At 39.7% G+C, this 17,808-nt stretch overlaps 1 protein-coding gene across 1 annotated transcript in view; it reads right to left on the bottom strand.

The window, feature by feature from the left end:
- Positions 1 to 13,558, bottom strand: part of UBL3 (ubiquitin like 3) — a 60,232-nt gene extending 46,674 nt beyond the window's left edge. Inside the window, exon 1 of the mRNA XM_026108900.2 lies at positions 12,530 to 13,558. Coding sequence (XP_025964685.1) covers positions 12,530 to 12,556 — 27 coding nt within the window. The 5' untranslated portion in view covers positions 12,557 to 13,558. The remainder of the gene's footprint in view (positions 1 to 12,529) is intronic.
- Positions 13,559 to 17,808: the final 4,250 nt, after the last annotated feature.

The following is a 17,808-nucleotide window of genomic DNA, read 5'->3' as shown; positions in this document are numbered from 1 at the left end:
TGACTTCTACATATGAACTTGCAATCTCCTACAATAGTTATGGCTCTTCCTGAAAATGTACCACATTTTTGGAACATGTCGCAATCTAATTTTACAAAAAAAAATTGTTTGATATAAAAAAACTGCAGAAAACTCTGCGTTCATTCAACCATAATCTAGGTCTTCTATCTTCTGCAAAACAACATCTAGTAAAAGAAAAACTTCAAAACTCTGCTAAAGGAGGCAGAAAAGGCCAAAACCTGTATGATTCGCAGAACCATTTCTTTCCCCTCCTGCCTCTAGCTTCATCTCCATATGCTGAGAACAAGTAGAAAAAAAATAAGCTTTCTTCTTCTTTTTTGGAGAAGACAACAATAAAAAAAAAACTTTAAGTAAAGTCAGACTGATACGTAGCAGCAGAACCAACTATTAAAGGCAGGAAACTACTTACCTTTGCTCTGCCTTATCGGGCATTAGTCAGCACTCTTAATTATTCACTTTGCTAAATTTCAAACTCAGCTAAAAAAAAGTGAGCAAGCACCAAACAGCACATTTGCAGATAAAAGCACTGACTGTTAATTGTTCTGTGCTCCATTGATAGGGCAAACTGTCGTCTTTCCTACTTTTCTTAAAAAAAAAAAACAAAACAAAAAAAAACAAAAAAACCCACCCTGAATTCCAAAGAGATAATTTAAGAACAAAACAAACCCCCCAAGTTCTTGAATTCAGGAAAGTGCTGTGCATTTATTTTTATTTTTCCTTAACACTGCTTCAGATTTGAATTGATAGCATGCTACTCAAAAAGCAGGAACATGAAGATTGATAGCTAAATTAGGTAATACTTGATATGAAAGTGCTCAGAATTTCAGTTTCTTTGAAAGAGAGATAAAAGCACTTGAGCAAAACCGTGCTATTCTCAACCAGTAATAAGAGCTGAAAGAAATAATAACATAACACTACCACAAAGACGGTACGAAAAGAAAGGAAAGTATTAACCCCAATCTTATTTTTTACAACTTGTTAATAAATATAGTTACAACATTTCTCCAAATCTCTTGGGAGCATCGATTAATGTATAAATATTTTCTTGACTCTTGCATCATTTTAATTTACTCTTTGTCCACAACAGATCTTCTAGAATAAACGTAAAATCAGCAAAAGAGTATGCCAGCTTAATTGAAATGCCAGTACAAGCACGGAATAAGACTATTCTGAACAAACAGGACTGACAAGTATTAAAGATGGTGCTGAATGGAGCTGTCCAGAGAAATGCCAAAAATTTTTTTTTCTAGAATATACAGCTCAATCAAAAATCAAGAAACTTTATCTGATTTCTTTTCTCTCTGATTACAGTTTGGAAACAGTAAGCCTTCATCCCTTGCAACTCTGCTACACAGTTACCTTGTATAAAAGATATACATATTTGCTATGAATCAGAAAAATTACAATGCACAATATTCCTAATTTTGGATAAAGAGTAACCTCTTCTCTCACAGATCTTTGAAAAATAAATGGATTTTTATGAAATACTTTTGTTAAGGAGACCAGTGTCACAGGAAGGCTCAAGGGGAATTAGACTTCTCTTCCAAGAAAGGTTTGAGCAGTGCAAAAAGGCACCGATCCAGTCTTTGAACAATGGCTATGTGCTGAATAAGGAAGGGATCCTATGAGGAGCAAAAGCACACGGTTCTGGAAGAAGAAACTATTACACATAAACAAAACAGGGTAAATGAACATTGTTAAACAGTCTTGATCTTGGTATTTCTGAATGTTTCTGCACCTCATTTTACAAGTGGAACAGTGTCCTCTTAATATTAGTTTTCCATGTGTGATACAAACAGTGCTATAGTACATACTCTATGTTCACACTGTCAAAAGACACATGATAAACTGTATTTGCTCAAGAAACACAAAAGGGTATTCAAAAAGACAACCTCAGTTTAGAAGTGCCAGTTTCTTTGCCCCACTCTTTACAGTCGATTGAGAGAAAGATGTAGGTGTGGCTCTTACCTTGGGAAGAGCAGGGTCCATCCCTACCAAAGCTTTATACTCCCCGTTAAAATCTTTGAGTCCTACTTACCTCCCACACTAAGTGCAGACAGCATTTATGGCAGCAACAAGCCCAGCACCACAATACCCTGGAACAGGAAGTCTTCTGCACCTGTGCAACAGTCCTCTGCAGGGACTTCCCCAGCTATCACCAAAGTTGAAGAGACAGCCATGCAGCAACTCAGGCTCAGCATGAAAAGTGGCAGGTAGGAAAAAGTTTAAAAGTGCCACCACCCTAACAGAGGTGAGTGGAGACAACGTATTGCATAACTTATGTGCCTCAACCTTCCTTTTTGCAATGAAGCTGAGCGAAGTAGATTTTTTTAGATCCTTGCCTGCAAAGAAGCATTAGAGCCCACCATCAGGCAAGCATTCTCCTCTTCTACCATATTCAAGGCACCTACACTCTTGCTCTGAACCCCCTTCTAGAGGGCTCCTTTCTTAGTGAGAGGAAAACAGTTTAAAAGGGACCATCACCTCCAAGCTAAAACAATTTTGCAAATACTCCCCCCCCCCCCCCCCACTATCTTCACTGGACCATATATCACAACCCCACTTATAGTTCACTAGTTTCCCCTACTACAATGAATATTTTAAATTTCCAAATAACTTCAAACATATGCAATTAAAAATATCCATATTTCCAAATCCATACAAAGTCCAGATTCTTATGAAACTATATTCACCAAAGGCACTAAGCAGGCAAAAATTAGACACAGTTGCAGTTTCTCTTTAATAAAAGCTCCTAGTCATTTTGACATTAGTGATGAAAATGAGATCCACAAGACATAAGTCAAATTTCTCAATAACAAGCTGTTTTCTCAGTCCCAGTGTTGATACATTGCATCTTAAAACTTTACTCTTGTGCCCAGATGAACAGAAATACTCACTAGCCTTTTTTTTAATTTTTGGAGGGGAGAGGGGGGGAAGAAGTTTCCCCAATTTTATACTTCACATTTAAAATGAATTAGCATAGGGTTGAAACTCGTAAAATATTTATCACCTCAATATAATCAATCATAATATCAATATTATGCCTCTTAGGCATAAATGTAGTCTTTAAAATAGCCTTTCTTGGAAACCTATGGAATGAAGAATTCATATTACACTACATTTTGGTACAAAATTCTTGAATATTCAAGTCAAACAATCCTTACAAATTTTTACAGACAAAAGCTACGTGCCTGACAAACCCCACCTTATGAATATGGAGTTGCTGACTGAAGATACAGTGAAACTAGAGCGACTCAAAGAAATCTTACCATCACATTCGTGATCATATCACCATATCTCCTTAACTGCTCTCAGAAATGGCTACACCGCTAATTCGGATGCTCTAACCGCACTAACCAGCATGAGGCAGATCTCAGGCATGGGTTGATCTGGAGCAGCACCACGCTGAGCAATGCATGGGGGGCAGCTACAGCGTACATATGATTTCCTGCCTAATACAGGAAATGGCAGTCCAACAGCTAAAATTCAGAAAAATACAAGAAGTGAAAACTTCGGAAGCCCTCAATAACAGAAAGCACACCACTCTGTTCAGAGAACAGCTTTTTAATTATTCTTATAAATATACAGTAATATTTACATCTTCATCACCATCTATATGCTGTAATGCATCTATTAAATTTATTAATTTTTGTGTGATTTTGTGTTATTTTGATTATTACTGAATCATAAGGGCTTAGCAAATAGATTCCTCCCTCATTAAGAATTTTTGATAAAGCTTTCTGAAAGTTTGGGGGTTAGTGCCAAATAGCTATAAAAGTGTACAAAATATAAACTACTAAAACACTTAAGTCCAATAAAGTTTGTTCCCATTACAGATCAATACTCCTGTTTCACAAGTGAAAGCTAAGCTTTCATTATCACACCTCAGAACTGTTAAGATTGTACAACTCATTTGTACAGATTAAAGATTAAAAGTATACTCATTCACAGCCAAAATGATATAAATATTCAGATCTGATATGCCCTAAGTAACATGTAGTACATCTGCTACAACCACAGAATACTATTGTAAGAGTTAAGTTATTTTGATGTTCATGATACTGCCCATATAAATAAGAATTCAATAATAAAGAAATACTGCCACTAGGTATTTTAAGCTTTAAAAACTTACATGGGCTTCTAGTCAGTCACTTACAGTATGCAGAAGATGTTAAGCATGTCTGAAGAATGTTGTGTAGTATTTAATATTAAAAGAAATAGTGAAAAGGACTACTATTTTAAAATAGTAATTTTAATAATATAATTTAAAATAACTTTCCTAAGGCTTCCTGGCATATGCCACATATATTCACATATACACTGGCATTAATCAACCTTAAAAAAAAAAGAAACTTAAATTTATACCCCTCCCCGCTATGAAAGACTTGATTAACACTGAACTTCACTATTTTATCACTATTCCAATATTTCTTGGCATTAAAAACATATGTCAGATTCCTGAGACAGTTTAAGTAGCGCCATCCAGAATATATGTTAAGTATCAGAAACAGATTACACAGCGATGTGGATCTCGGCCAGACCACAAAGCATTACCATATCAGAACTCCACCGAGGACATACTAACTAATGCTACAATATATGATTTTGAAGTAGGAATATTTTTGAGATGAAACACATTGTGTTTTTCCTTTAGAGATTGAAATGAACATTTAGTTTCCTCATGCTTACTTTGAGACTGGTACTACACTTTCATCAAGAGAATTTCTTATGCAACATGCAAAAACAAATACTGCATAATAAAGATCACAGAAAAGCTTCCACAAGAGCTCAGGACACCCCCCTTCCACCCTCCACCCTCCCCATAAAGAAAGAAAAAGGAGCTAAGTATTCATTCCCATAAAAAGTGCCAACAGATGCACAGATTAAAACCCAGATCCTCAGCTGCAGCTGAAGAGCTCTCCAGGATAAGACCACCTTTGTTTCTCAGCAGCGGTCCAGGCCATTGACATAAATTAGATTAGTCTGAACAGTAATCTGTGCCAGCTCTCAACAGAAACCGAAACCAGCACAGTAGGTAGACACAGAACACAAACATTTCTAGAGTATGACTCTATTTAGCTGAACATGAAGTACCGTTTGGTACCTGTGCTCCACTAAGGCATGGATTTGGGTTTTGCTGGGAAGTGGAAGAAATCTGTCATACTCCTAGGCAGAATCTATGTTTTTGCTTGGTTAATTTATACAGAACACACAAAACTCAAGCACTTTCTTACTTGTTTCTGTCACCATAACAACAGTATTATGGAATAAGATCGCAGCTAAGCTCTGCCCCAAACTTTCCATTTAGTTCTAAACTGAAAGTCTCACATAACTTTAAGTTATATACATGTATATACGCACACACACAATCATGGTCCTGTCACTGGCAAGTTATTTTCATCAGTTTTGTTTACCAAAATTAGAAGAAAAAAATGACGACACTGATGGCAGCGTCACAACAGTGCAGCCTGCCAAATCTTTATTTTAAACTGCCTAATCACAGAAAGTATCAATTTGCGGAAAATATACGCTACATCTTTAATCAGATTTCAACATACTTGCAGAGTCTTACTGCAAATTGAGAGAGGGCCTTCAGTGCGGACGGTTTACAAGCAGTAACAAATTTGTCCTCTCTCAAGGAGCTAAACACAATCCCGATTAGTGACTGAAAAATGCACCTTATTTCCATAAGTACTTAAGAGCACTCAGATGCAACAATATTAAAGTATTTCTGCAGAACCATACTTCTGAGGCCCAAGACCTAGCTGAGGTCTTAACTTTATTTTTAAATGGTGCTCTTAGAAAAAATATTCAAGAGGTCTGTTTTTCTTTACATTCTTAGAAAACCTGTTTAGCAACTTTTTTTTCCACAATTTTTTTCAGATAGTAAAAGAAAAACCCCCCACAGTATTGAAGAGCATAAAGCTATTTGCAGAACCTCAACTCATGTATCAGCAACTTAAAAAAAAAGTCACAATTCTTGCAGAGTGTTGATTCTTTGTTCTTTTCTTCCAGCAGTATTTCTTCATTATCGTTGCTTGTAACAGTTAGTGGTACGTCTGTGAATTTAAATTTGTCTGGAGGTATATACCTAATGAAAAATGTTCTAGTCACTGCTTTAAGATGTTCTGCAACATATGCATCCCAGAAGCTGGCAAAAATTAAAGATGGTCTTTCTAGAAGAGTTATAGGGTAATTTTTAACAATAACTGAATTTCAAAAGACAGCTCTCTAAATTAAGCTGAAACTGATGAAGTGCTAGGGCCTTGGAGTTTAGATTTGCCATAAGAAAAATTATATTAAAATCCTTCATTGACGTTCTGATTTTCAATAGCTTCTGAAATAAAAGCATTGCACTCAGTCATAGCCCTTTAATAGTTATAGTAAGTTAAACTTCATGCAAGGAAAACTGCAGCAGGGAAGGCTTGCTACTTCAGTGGATTCGATTAATTGCTCAAAAAAAAAAAAAACACTTAACATTCAAAAGTGTATTGATCAGCAGCTCTGCTTTTCACTATAGTTAGAATGAGACATAAACAAGTTAGTGGATCCAGTACTGTGCAAAGAAAAGACTGAAAATAAGCTGTACTATCTCTTTTACATAAAACCACAAGAATGATTAGTCACATTCCAGATATTTCTGGATTCCTGCAAACTAGAGTAGCACTCACTGCCCAAGTCAGAATTGAGCTCTCCGTTCTGCTCAGTATTGTATAAGCTTATATAGGGACATCACAAAAAGTTTACATTCTGAGTTTTACTCAGAAATAGACAAAGCTGAGTCACCAGAAATAAAAACGAATATATCCCTCTCATTATATATACCATGACCATAGCTTTCAACATTCACAGACCTCATCCTCAGAAAGGACTTACATTTAACAGAAAACTCTGTCCTTAGTTATTTTGATTACGGTATCATCAAAGCGTTGATTTCCAAGTCTTCCAGAAGGGCCATATTCAGACAGCCTAATTTTCTACTATAGCTTTAAGCCAAGTCGAGGAAGAGAGCTACAGGCCTTGAATGACCTAAAACAAAATGTTCACGGGGGGAGAACGTAAATTCAGATATGGAAGAACACCAGTCATAAACTCCTAGACGAAATATAGATTACCTGCACTTGCATTTGGCCCTAATTCCACACCTTTGAGAGCTGCAACCTGTCCCTGTTGCGGTCATGACTGAACTGCCAGGATTACACATGGAAAAATCAGTGTTCCTACTGTAGAGGCTGCCATTTTGCTACAGCCAGATATTCAGTATTTGGTTTTTCATTTCCCAGTCCTGCTGGAACCTGCCAGCAACTACTGCAGGCTTCCCAGCATTCCCAACAACGGAGGAGTTAAGTGTCCTTCGGTGCACATTCCCTCCAGTATTTCATGGAATTAGACAACTGAAGTGGAGAGAAACAAATTCAGCTAACAAAAAAAAATAGGAACAGAAGTGGAGGCTGGCAATGTAAATTCTCTGAAGTACAGTGCTACACCAAGGCCCAGCATAAATATCAATCATTAGCTCATCCACAAGTTACAGTTGCTCATCCCCGAAGAAAATGAAATGAAGGACATACGAACATTGTTTCAGAATATGTTCAATATGTTAGGATGCTGTGGAATTTCACCTTATTACATTACAGCGTCCTACGTATAAATGCCAGTCATTATTACAATCACTTTTTTTTGGTTACATACATAGGTAAGATTTGGTTTTTTTAAATCTGTGGGAGAAAAAGGGAGGATAGTAAATATAAATCATGCTGAAGGATACCCAAAATAAACATATATGACATCAGCTTTGACAAGTGTGTCTCTGGTCACTGCTGCAGACAACAGATAAGGAGGTTCTTCATCTCATTACAAGAAAAACTGCAATATGCTACAAAAGTGGTTTGATATATAGGGAATCAGGAATGATGTTCTTCAAGCTCTTCTTTCCAATAGAGATCCCACCAGTTCCTTCTCCAAGGAGGGGAGAAGAAGGGAAGAACACTGAGGACAACAGAGGAAGCGATACTCCTATCTCTTACGATCAACAAACAATGGAAAAAACAGGAAAAGGATCGAAAAATATCAAGATAAAAACATTTTTATCAGGTTTTTCTATCTTACAATGTAATAAATTAAAACTTCCAAAACTGAGGTGGGGGGAGGGGGAGTAGTTTGAGACAAAAGTAATTAGACCTTTATTACAAAGTCAGTCCCTTAAGTTCTTTATGACTACATGCACAAAGACAACTTGTGGATATTTTTTGTTTGTTTTGAAAATTATTATATCCCTAAAGGCAAAGGGAAAAGCAGCTACAACAGGAGAAAAGATGCATGATTTCTTACATTTTGTTCCTATAAGTTAAACTGCTATGAGTGAAAGTATTTTGTTTCTGTATTTCAAATGCATTATAATGATACTGTGCTTATTATTCTTAAATGAAAGAATTGTTTTGACTGAGATGGAGGGGGAAAAAAAAAAAACACACACACACAGCCGCCATACAATTAACTTCTCCTTTGATTCCCTCTTGCCTGAAACTTATCCCTGGATGCCAAGATTCCCCTACTGATGTGGCGTCAGGTACATCTCCAACCTTTTCTCCTGTTTTTTCCTGTTGGCCCATATTAACATACACTAAAAAAAAGTCACTATATATGTTAGGCTATTCATCACTACTCTACATTAAACCTCCTGAAAAAGAATATGTATATACACAATTTCACTAAGCACTGGCACTAATAAGATATTAACTGAGGTGTGGATTTTTTGTTATTCTTCTTTTACTGACCTCTTAACACTGCCACTAAGTGTTTTAATGTCAGTGTTTTAGGCCATGAACTCTGACCCCTCTCATGTCTGCTTATGTTTAGCACAAAACTTGCCATTTAAGTTTTATTCAAAATAGCCTCTCGCAGACCACCTATATCTCTTAAGTTCAGCATAGGGATTCAATAGCTGTACTAATAAAATTGAAAACCTTCAATTAATTACCAGCTTTGAGTGTTGTTTATCTAATGCCACAGAAATGTGTGCGCTAAAAGCATCACTCTTGAACAGTGGCACAAAAAGAATTTGAGACTTGATATCCTAGAGGACATGCAAAGAACTACCCAAGGAAGAAAGGCCTGGCAGAGCCTTTTTGTGCCTAAATAAAATTCACTGACACAGGAAAGATCTAGACTGCAGACAACGTAATACTCACTTTTCAGACATACAGGCCCCTTACTGTGAACTTATAAGACCCCTGAAGATTTATATTTGTAAGCACAAGTATCATAAGAACACAGAATACAGAGACACAATTTTCCAGATTCTTGTGGTAACTCCACTGAAATAAAGGGGATTAGTCAATTAAATAATCACTTCTGGAGTGATTTTTTTTTTTTTAATATATAGCTTGTGCTGAAATGGTCAGCTGCAGTTTTTAAATGAACAGCAAATCATTTTCATTTGGTCAACTAAAAAAAATAAAATAAAAAGTGTGATTAACTTCACAAGCCCCTAAGCCACCTAGTGCCTTTTTATTATTACTAAAGAAATGTGACTTGCAAACAGATCTACTCTTATTCACAGTCAAATTCTAGCTACTACTGAATGGCAAAACTGATAAATTATCTGATGAAATTATTCAGAGTATTCAGAGATGCTCCCTGTTGCTGCCACAAGCACCAGTACTTATGTGAAAAAATAAACAAAATTAGGCAGTAAATATGCAGTGTAATTTCCAAAAATGGTTCCATACATGTCTAGTCCTAATTAAGTTAATGAAACTACACAAGTACAGAGGTCAATATTAGCAGGTTTCATTCCAGAAGTGGAGTTTTAACCTTTAAGTAGCATGTACTGCTAAGCAATAATGCACCACAAACTTACAATGCTCGGTATGTGGTGTGTCACCATCCAGTTTATTAGTGGAATGCAAATGATAAAGTGTTATGTTAATTATTTAAGAAGTGATGTTGAAATGGTTAGCTGGTTAAATCTGCTGTATTTCTTGGGAAAAAAAAATCAACTAAATATGCTTGTAGGTTGGCAAAATTTAAACAAGTATAAAACCAACTGAAGATTTGATAACTTACTATGGGAATTCATGTAAAGTAGGTCCTTGCTAATTCAAAGGATGAACAGGAAGACCCACTGCAGATTACCACATTTTAAGAAGCACCAGTTACAATATTTTTATTATTAGAGTTTATTTCATGAATCTGACAAAACAGTTTGAAATCTAATTATTATAGTACTTTGGTAATTCATAGCAGAGTTAGTAAATGTGATGAAGCCTTCATAATATTACACCCAATCACACTGATGCCAACTCCTACAGAAATGGGAAATGATTTTTTTGTAAATGCAAATTATAGAGTGGGTGGATAAGTGAAATGCAAACTCTAAAATCCTACAGTAAATAAAAACATATATAAACAAAGTGACAGCCTGGTAAGTGGTTCTCTTTAGAGAGCAATCAAATAAAAATCCCATTTTCCTTCCTCAACAAACTCCTTTGAAACAGAGAGGCTGGTGATGAAAACTCATTTTGGATTTCCTTTTAAGTGTTCTTTCTAGAAATTAACTTGTATTTAATAACTTGAGTTTCTAAACACACTTCAAACTTTCAGAGTGAAACGGCATCTAATAATACTGAAACAAATCAAAATGATCCTAAGACAGACAAAAATAAGTCCATCCATTCTGTTAAATTACACTGAGATTTGTAACATCTTCGTTCAAATGTTTTTGTGATGACTCAATATTTAAACATCACTATGTATAACAAGCTTCTTCCTGATTTGAAGGAACAGAGCATCTCTAGGCCTAGACATCCCTGCCAGCAGCATCCTGATTACATCATAACTGAAACAAATCATATTGATAGCAATAAAATATGATTTTATCTATCTTTAAATGTGTATGTTGTTACAAAATGGAGTCTTCAAACATGACAAGTCCAGTGGCAGCACCACAACTCCCAGGCAGGCAGGATCTAGAAGCACCGTGGAGGTGGCAGTGCACTCAGCCCAGGGTAAGAGGAAAGTGGAGTGCTTCATGTCACAGTCAACGGACTCCTCCAGGCAATTTAAAAAGCAGTATTAAGAGATCTGCATTTAACCCTCCACAGAGGAGCAAAGGTTTTCTCTGATATAACGAAAGAATGGCATATGCAAGTGAGAAAGGGGTTCAGAGTATCCTTATGATCAAAGAGACTCTGAAAAGAAACATGTGCTACATAAAACTGTATTTGAAAATTACAGTTTAAAGGATTTAAACTTAGAGGCAACAGTTTCCTCATCATTCTCCCTTCCAGAGGGCAAAATATATTTACAGTATTTGAGAAAGAAAAATCTGTGAGTTTAAAACTGTTCGGTCATCATCTACAGCTTATGTTTCTGCTTTTTTGGCAGAATTCAGTCATTTTGTCTGCAGCAGAAAAGCATAAATGGAACAATGAAAGTAGGCATCTAAATGATACCATTATTTCAACAACCTAATTGTCATACATATGCACCATTACTTGTACATCGACAGCTGAAACAAGGGCTATTCCGTTTTTACATTATCACTACTGTAGCAGCTTATAATCAGAAGATGTAATTGCATCCTGAGAGGAAAAGCCATGGACAAGTCTGTTGCTGCTGCTAGACAAAATACAATCTTTAAATGCGAACATAAATCTTGCGTTGTAAGAGGGGGGGAAAAAAGAGGTAATCTATCAAAAAAGCACAGCCACAACTCTTTTTCATTAAGTGATTTATGGGAATATACACAAATCAAGAAAGTCCTGAAGAACAGAAAGATTAACTAGCAGAGCAGAAGCAGACCTGATTCATTCTCTCTCCTCTCTCCCCATGCCCAGCTATACCTTTCCAGTTTAAATGTACCGAGCTGAGTATTCAATACGGGCTGAAGTACAGTCCGCCATAAGAAGTACAAGGAGTGCCCTTGAAAAATGTCCAGATTGCAGCTAGTGCACAAAGGATTTCACTATGTAAATAAGCGCAAGAGAATTTCTTTCTTGCTCTTGACCCTGTATCAAGTGAAGGGATTAACTTAAAGTGTCAGTAAGAAACAAGGGAAGTTGGAGAGAAGAAAAGGAAGAAGGCTGAGACTGAATTTCAGCTGGATTAGGAAGAAAAGAAACAGCGTGAATAAATAATTCTGAATGCTCTACTTGGTATTTCTCTTCCCTCAAAAATGCTTGACAGGGTTAAACACCACAGTTGCACAAAATAAGCAAGAGCAGTCAGATATTAACTGCCAGAGGTAAAAGAGAAAAGGCGACATTCACAGTTGCTTTGCTACACAGAAGACGACACTGCAGCTTTACATTCCATTACCAAAAATCAAGGCAGAACCAGCAGCTATCTGGGAGGTATTAACTGGGAACTTTTTGTTCCTTAAATCTGTAATCGAGACTATTTTTTTTTGCCCTATGCCCCTCTTCTTTCCACCTTCTCTGCCAAAACAGAGCTAAATAAATGTTATTACATAACGATAGTATTAAATGTGAAATATAAGACTTACCATATCAGCTGGAACACTGCTGGACATCTTGATGTTACCCTAATGGTTTAGAACAACTTAAAAAAAAAAAAAAAAGAAAGAAAAAGGAAAGAAAAGATGAGACGAGGAGCACCAAGCACACCCCACGGATCTTCAAGAACAAAAATCGGCGTGTATTTCGGAGGCAGGGAGTTCCACGTCTCTTGTTAATAAAGTGCCTGATATGCGGTGGGGAAGGCTGCCGGTTGCCGAGAATATCCACGAGAAGCCGGTGTGCAGGCTGCTTCGGGGGAACCGCCAGGAGACCAGAGATGGCAGCAGATCCTTGTCAGCAGCAGGAGCAGCAGCCCCAGCGGTGCCAGGTAGACCAGGCGAGGCTACGGAGTGACATGAATAGTGTGCGGGCTTTTTCCCCCCTCTCCCTCTTCCTTCCTTCCTTCCCAGCCCAGACAAATAACGCCGGGATGATTCACGGGATAATGGTGCGTCCCAGTCACCTCCTCATTAACAGCGGGCGACCCGGGCGGGCACCACCGCGCTGCCCAGCGCGGCCGGGCGGGAGGCGCCGGGGCCGCAGGGGACGGCGGCGGCTCTGAGACCCCCTAAGAGGTGTGCGACATTCAACAGGGCCCGGCGCTGCCGCTGCCCAGGCGGGGAGGCTGCGTGCGGGCAGGCGGCAGGGGACTGCCCTCCCCCGCGGCGCTCCGGCACCGCGGCGCGGCAGGGGCCGGGGGGCGTCCAACGGCGGCCGCCTCCAGCACCCTCAGCTCGCCGCTCGCATCGCCGCCGCCTCAGCCCTCCCTCCCCCGCCTCTTCCTCCGGCGGCTCCCGGGCTGCCTCCGCGGCGCGGCAGCGGCGCCCCCTGCCCCACGAGCCGCGCTGGCCGCGCTTCCTCGCCCCGCCGTGAGCCGCAGGTGCCGGGCCTCAGCGCGATCCTCGCCCGCAGCCGCCCCCTGTCATCTTCGGCTCAAACCAACATGGCGCCCGCCGAGCCGAGAAAAGGGGACACGGCAGGGGAGAGACGGACCCCCCTCCCCCCTCCCCCTCCTTTCCACCCCCGCCGCGTCACGTACGGCGGGCCCCCGCGGGGCATCATGGGCGTTGTAGGCCGGCGACGCGGGGCGGAGCGCCGCGCCGCGCCGCGCCGCTCCGCCCCGCCCCCTGGCGCCGAGCCCCGCCCTTTCCCCCGCGCCGCAGCGACCGTTGCTAGGGCGGGAAGCGGCCTGCGGCGCGGTGGCCCGCCCCCCGGCCTGCTCCGCCGGCAGCGCCGTGCGCTGTGGCGCCCGCTCCCCCCACGCGTCGGGAACCCGCCAGGCAAACATTAAATAAATCAGCGTTTCCACAAGCGTGGTTCTAGCTTGCTTTAGAGTGTTTGGAGCTCCTCAAGCAGCCCTTCCCGATGGATTTCGTTCCCAAAATGTGGGCTTTGTCTTATACTCTTGGATAGCTTCCAAAAGAGAAATAAACTATTTTTAATTATTTTTTTTATTTTGCACCCCAGGTTCATGAGTCTAAGCCTGTACAACATTTCTTTGTATTTCTCATTTCTTAAGAGTTTTTTTTTCTGAGCTTGAAATATCAATTATTTCTTTGCAAATTGTATAGTTCTATTAATGAAAAAGCTCCTATAAGATTCACTGTGGAAATTATGACTTCCAAATTGGAATAGGAAACATCTGGTGAAAGGGCAGTTAGCATTTTAAATGCCCTCTTCAGAAGCTTTCTTGCTCCCAAAAGAGCTTTGCATTTGTTACAGAACCAAATTATCTGAACTGGTGCCTGTAACAGGTATTTTGTTCCTTATTCCAGTCTGCTTCTGACTACCACCATTCAATAAATAAGGGCTATGTCTGATGGAAAGTACTTCCCCCTCTAAGACAAAAAAAAAATCCTATATAAGGTGCAGATCTACTGAAAAAATTAATAGGCCTTTGAGAGGAGTATGTAGAGACCCATTCATATTTCAGTACTGTAAAATTGTTCAAGGAAAAAAAAAAAAAAGACAAGAAAATCAAGGAGAGGGAACTTGTGGGAGATGTAGCCTGGTTCCTCCAGGGACAGTTCTCATGTAAAACCACAGCAATTTAACAGATTTGTTCTCTTTAACACTAAAAGTTAGAAGCTGTCTTTCCCCTCTGTGGCTTCCTACTGTGTGCAACGATGGCAAGTCCTGGCAAGACACTCTCCCTTACCCGTCCTCAAATTCAGAACTTTTTTCCCATGTACTCTGCTCCAAAATAGCCAGAAACTACTGACTTTCAAAGACAGATCTGATGCTAAGCAGCCTGCTCAAATGCCCAGGAAAAGAGTTATGGGGTCGGCAGAATTGGGCTCCACGTTAGGTGCTGTGCCGTTGCGTTGTGTGACCTGGCACATGGCACCCCTTGGCCTGTGCTTCTGCACCCATCGCTTGTCACCCCAGTCTGTTCAGAGAGTAAATTTTTAGGAGGCAGCGATTCTCCCAATAAGTGTTTTAGTGAGACCTTTTATAGTCATCCCCATCACCTCACTCAGATCTTCTCATCACCATCATGATAAAAAGGCTTGTATTGTGGGAATGATAACATATTGTCGAAGCATGGCCCACTTATCTCCAAATGGATATCCCTGAGGGACAGAGAAACTGCTGGGGTTCTTCACTCCTTTTTTTATTTTTTGTGAAGTACTTAAAAAATAATACTGATAGATGAGGGTCTAAGGAATGAGCTCTGAAGGATGTCTCTCCATCCCAAATAACATGTATTCCTGAGCATGTATGATTTCCTGATTAAATCAGTGACAGAATGAAGAATTATCAATAGATCTTGCTGAATAGAGTTTGCACGTAGAGCGTTATTAATTCGGATCTTTTCTGGAAGGCAAAAACTTATGTATCTTTTTAACTGTATGCCCAACTGCGGGAGTTTAAACAGTCTTGAGAGCTGCTCCAAGGCCAGCCTCAAGGCCAGCCGCACAGACAACATCCTTGTACAGGCAGCTCTAGACAATTTTTGATGGTTCTTGCGGGGACAATTTAAGAGGTGCCCTGCTCCTGCCCTCCCCACCCCCTCCAAGAAGCTAGCACTCTTGTCATACGGGCTAGAGAAGAGGCACTGTGTCTGCTTTTCAGGCACTGCAGCTCACAGCTGCATGTAAATGCATGTAAATTGACATTAGCGGCAGCTTAAAATGATGTCCTTGTCTGTGCTGTGACAGCTGAGGGGAAGATCCATGGCCCTTCCTGCCTCCTCTGCTACATGAAGGCAAGGCAGACAGCAGGGGCTGATAATCTTCTGCAGCTCCCACGTGAATTGCCAAAGGTTGTATGGAAACACCCGTAGTCAGAGCATGAAGAACTCTACATGCCCAAGCATGTCGGGTGAGTTAGGACACCAGCAGGCACAGGCAAACTGCATGAGGGGTCAGCAAGGCAAGGAGGCCCCAGCAGTGCACATCCATTGCTTTGGGGATGATCTTCTAAATAATGAAGATGGATGAGTTTATCCACAGCAGACAAGAGCATCCATAGAACATAAAGGAGAGAACTAGAGTCTAAATCAGTCGGGTTCTTCATTTCCTGTTCTCTTAGCTCTATTTTAACAATCCATTAAAGGGAAGGATCATGCATTTAGTGTTGATGGAGGGGTGTTGTACGTGAGGAGTCGAGGACAATCTCATCGCTATTTTGTGTATGTGCTTGGGTTGGTCAACTTTTTTGTCTAGTGTTGTACAAATGAAGATCAGTTTATCTCTTTGACACACAGTTGTGCTTTCCAAGAGGTGATATGAAGAATTATCTTCTTATTATTATATATTCAGATCTACAGTTATGCAAGTATTAGGCAGGGCACAGTACAAACACATAACAAAGAATTTCTGTCCTGAAAGGTTTATAGTATTGTATTTACTCTATAGTTGAAATTTGTATCACATTTGTGTGATTTTTTTCCAGCTCTCAGATATGATGACACAACACAGATGACTAGAGGATTCAGCACAGCTGGTACATGTTGGAGATCATTTAAGGCTGATTGTGTGCTGGGCAAATGAATAAAAAGAGGTGCTGTACAATGGGCCTTATAGAAGCAGCCCAGGTCTGTTTAGTACATGTGACAAAAGGGGTACATTGCCACTGGTTTTGTGGAAGTGAGGTAATATATTTGAAATACAGCGTGGTCAAATATAAAACAGAAAAATATCTTTTCTCTTTGGCATATATTAAGAAAGGCTGTTAGGATAGTATTCATTTCACATTCGCAGAGAGGAAATGAGAGTTGTGGTCAGCAGTAGTCAGCTGGAACAAGGGACCCTGCAAAAGCATAACCATAGGCTGCATAGGGAATCAGCTTGCAAGTAAACACTGAGCCTGTGCTACAGGCACACAGATCTGAAAGCAAATCTTTCTCACATCCAAGGATCAAGCAAAATGGGAAGTGCTGTTCTAGAGAAGTGCTAGAGCAACAGGGAAAGCTAAAAAAGCTATTTTGCATTTGAGATCTTATCCTGCTCTCATATGTACAAATCTCATTTCTATTAACGCTCCCTTGCAAAACTGTCAGGAGAATTCAGCTGTCCAGGTACAAAATCATTTGTCATTTTCATTTAGGCTATTTATAGAGGAAAATAATGGAGTATGCAACTGATATTTTGCTCCTCATTTGAAAAATATGACATGGCATGAATAGGTAAATAGAATTTTGCAATATTATATTTACTTTCATAACAGTTGTGCCAGGTATCTAAGAGTAGGTTGGGCCTTAATTCTAGTGTTTCATGGCCATCAGTACTAGTTGAAACCTGACTCTGTACTAAGATGTACTTAATAGGAATGAAAGGTCTGTTATTCTAAATCAGATTAGTAGTCCAGCCAATATGATATCCTGTCTCCAGCAGTGGCCAGCATCAAGTGCTTCAGAGAAAGACACAGAAAACCCCACAATGGACAATCACATTATAATCCTCTTATTTGGTAAGTTTCCACCGACGGACAAAGATGCAGGAGAGGCTGGTTTGTGCCGTGAAGCATAAGGATATGTCCTTCATATCCTTAATGGCAGAATAACCCATCAATAGCATGTAAGAATGATTGCCATTTTTCAAAAGAGCAGCGCTATCTCCCATCAGTTGTTACTGCCAGGGTTGGAGAACGCATCAAACCTAAGCTCCAAGACTGATGTTAAAAGCTTTCAGCCCCATAATGTACTCTAATGTTTTTCATTTGAGACAGGCTGCAAACAGGAGTGTCTTCAGGAGAAGGAACATACCATAAGGACAGAAAGGACATTTCTTTTAAGGCAAGAATATTCATAGCTTCTGATTTC

The sequence above is a fragment of the Dromaius novaehollandiae genome, chromosome 1 (genome assembly GCF_036370855.1).
Source record: "Dromaius novaehollandiae isolate bDroNov1 chromosome 1, bDroNov1.hap1, whole genome shotgun sequence".
In the NCBI taxonomy this organism is placed as follows: Eukaryota; Metazoa; Chordata; class Aves; order Casuariiformes; family Dromaiidae; genus Dromaius; species Dromaius novaehollandiae.
This window is presented reverse-complemented; position numbering and strand designations above follow the sequence as displayed.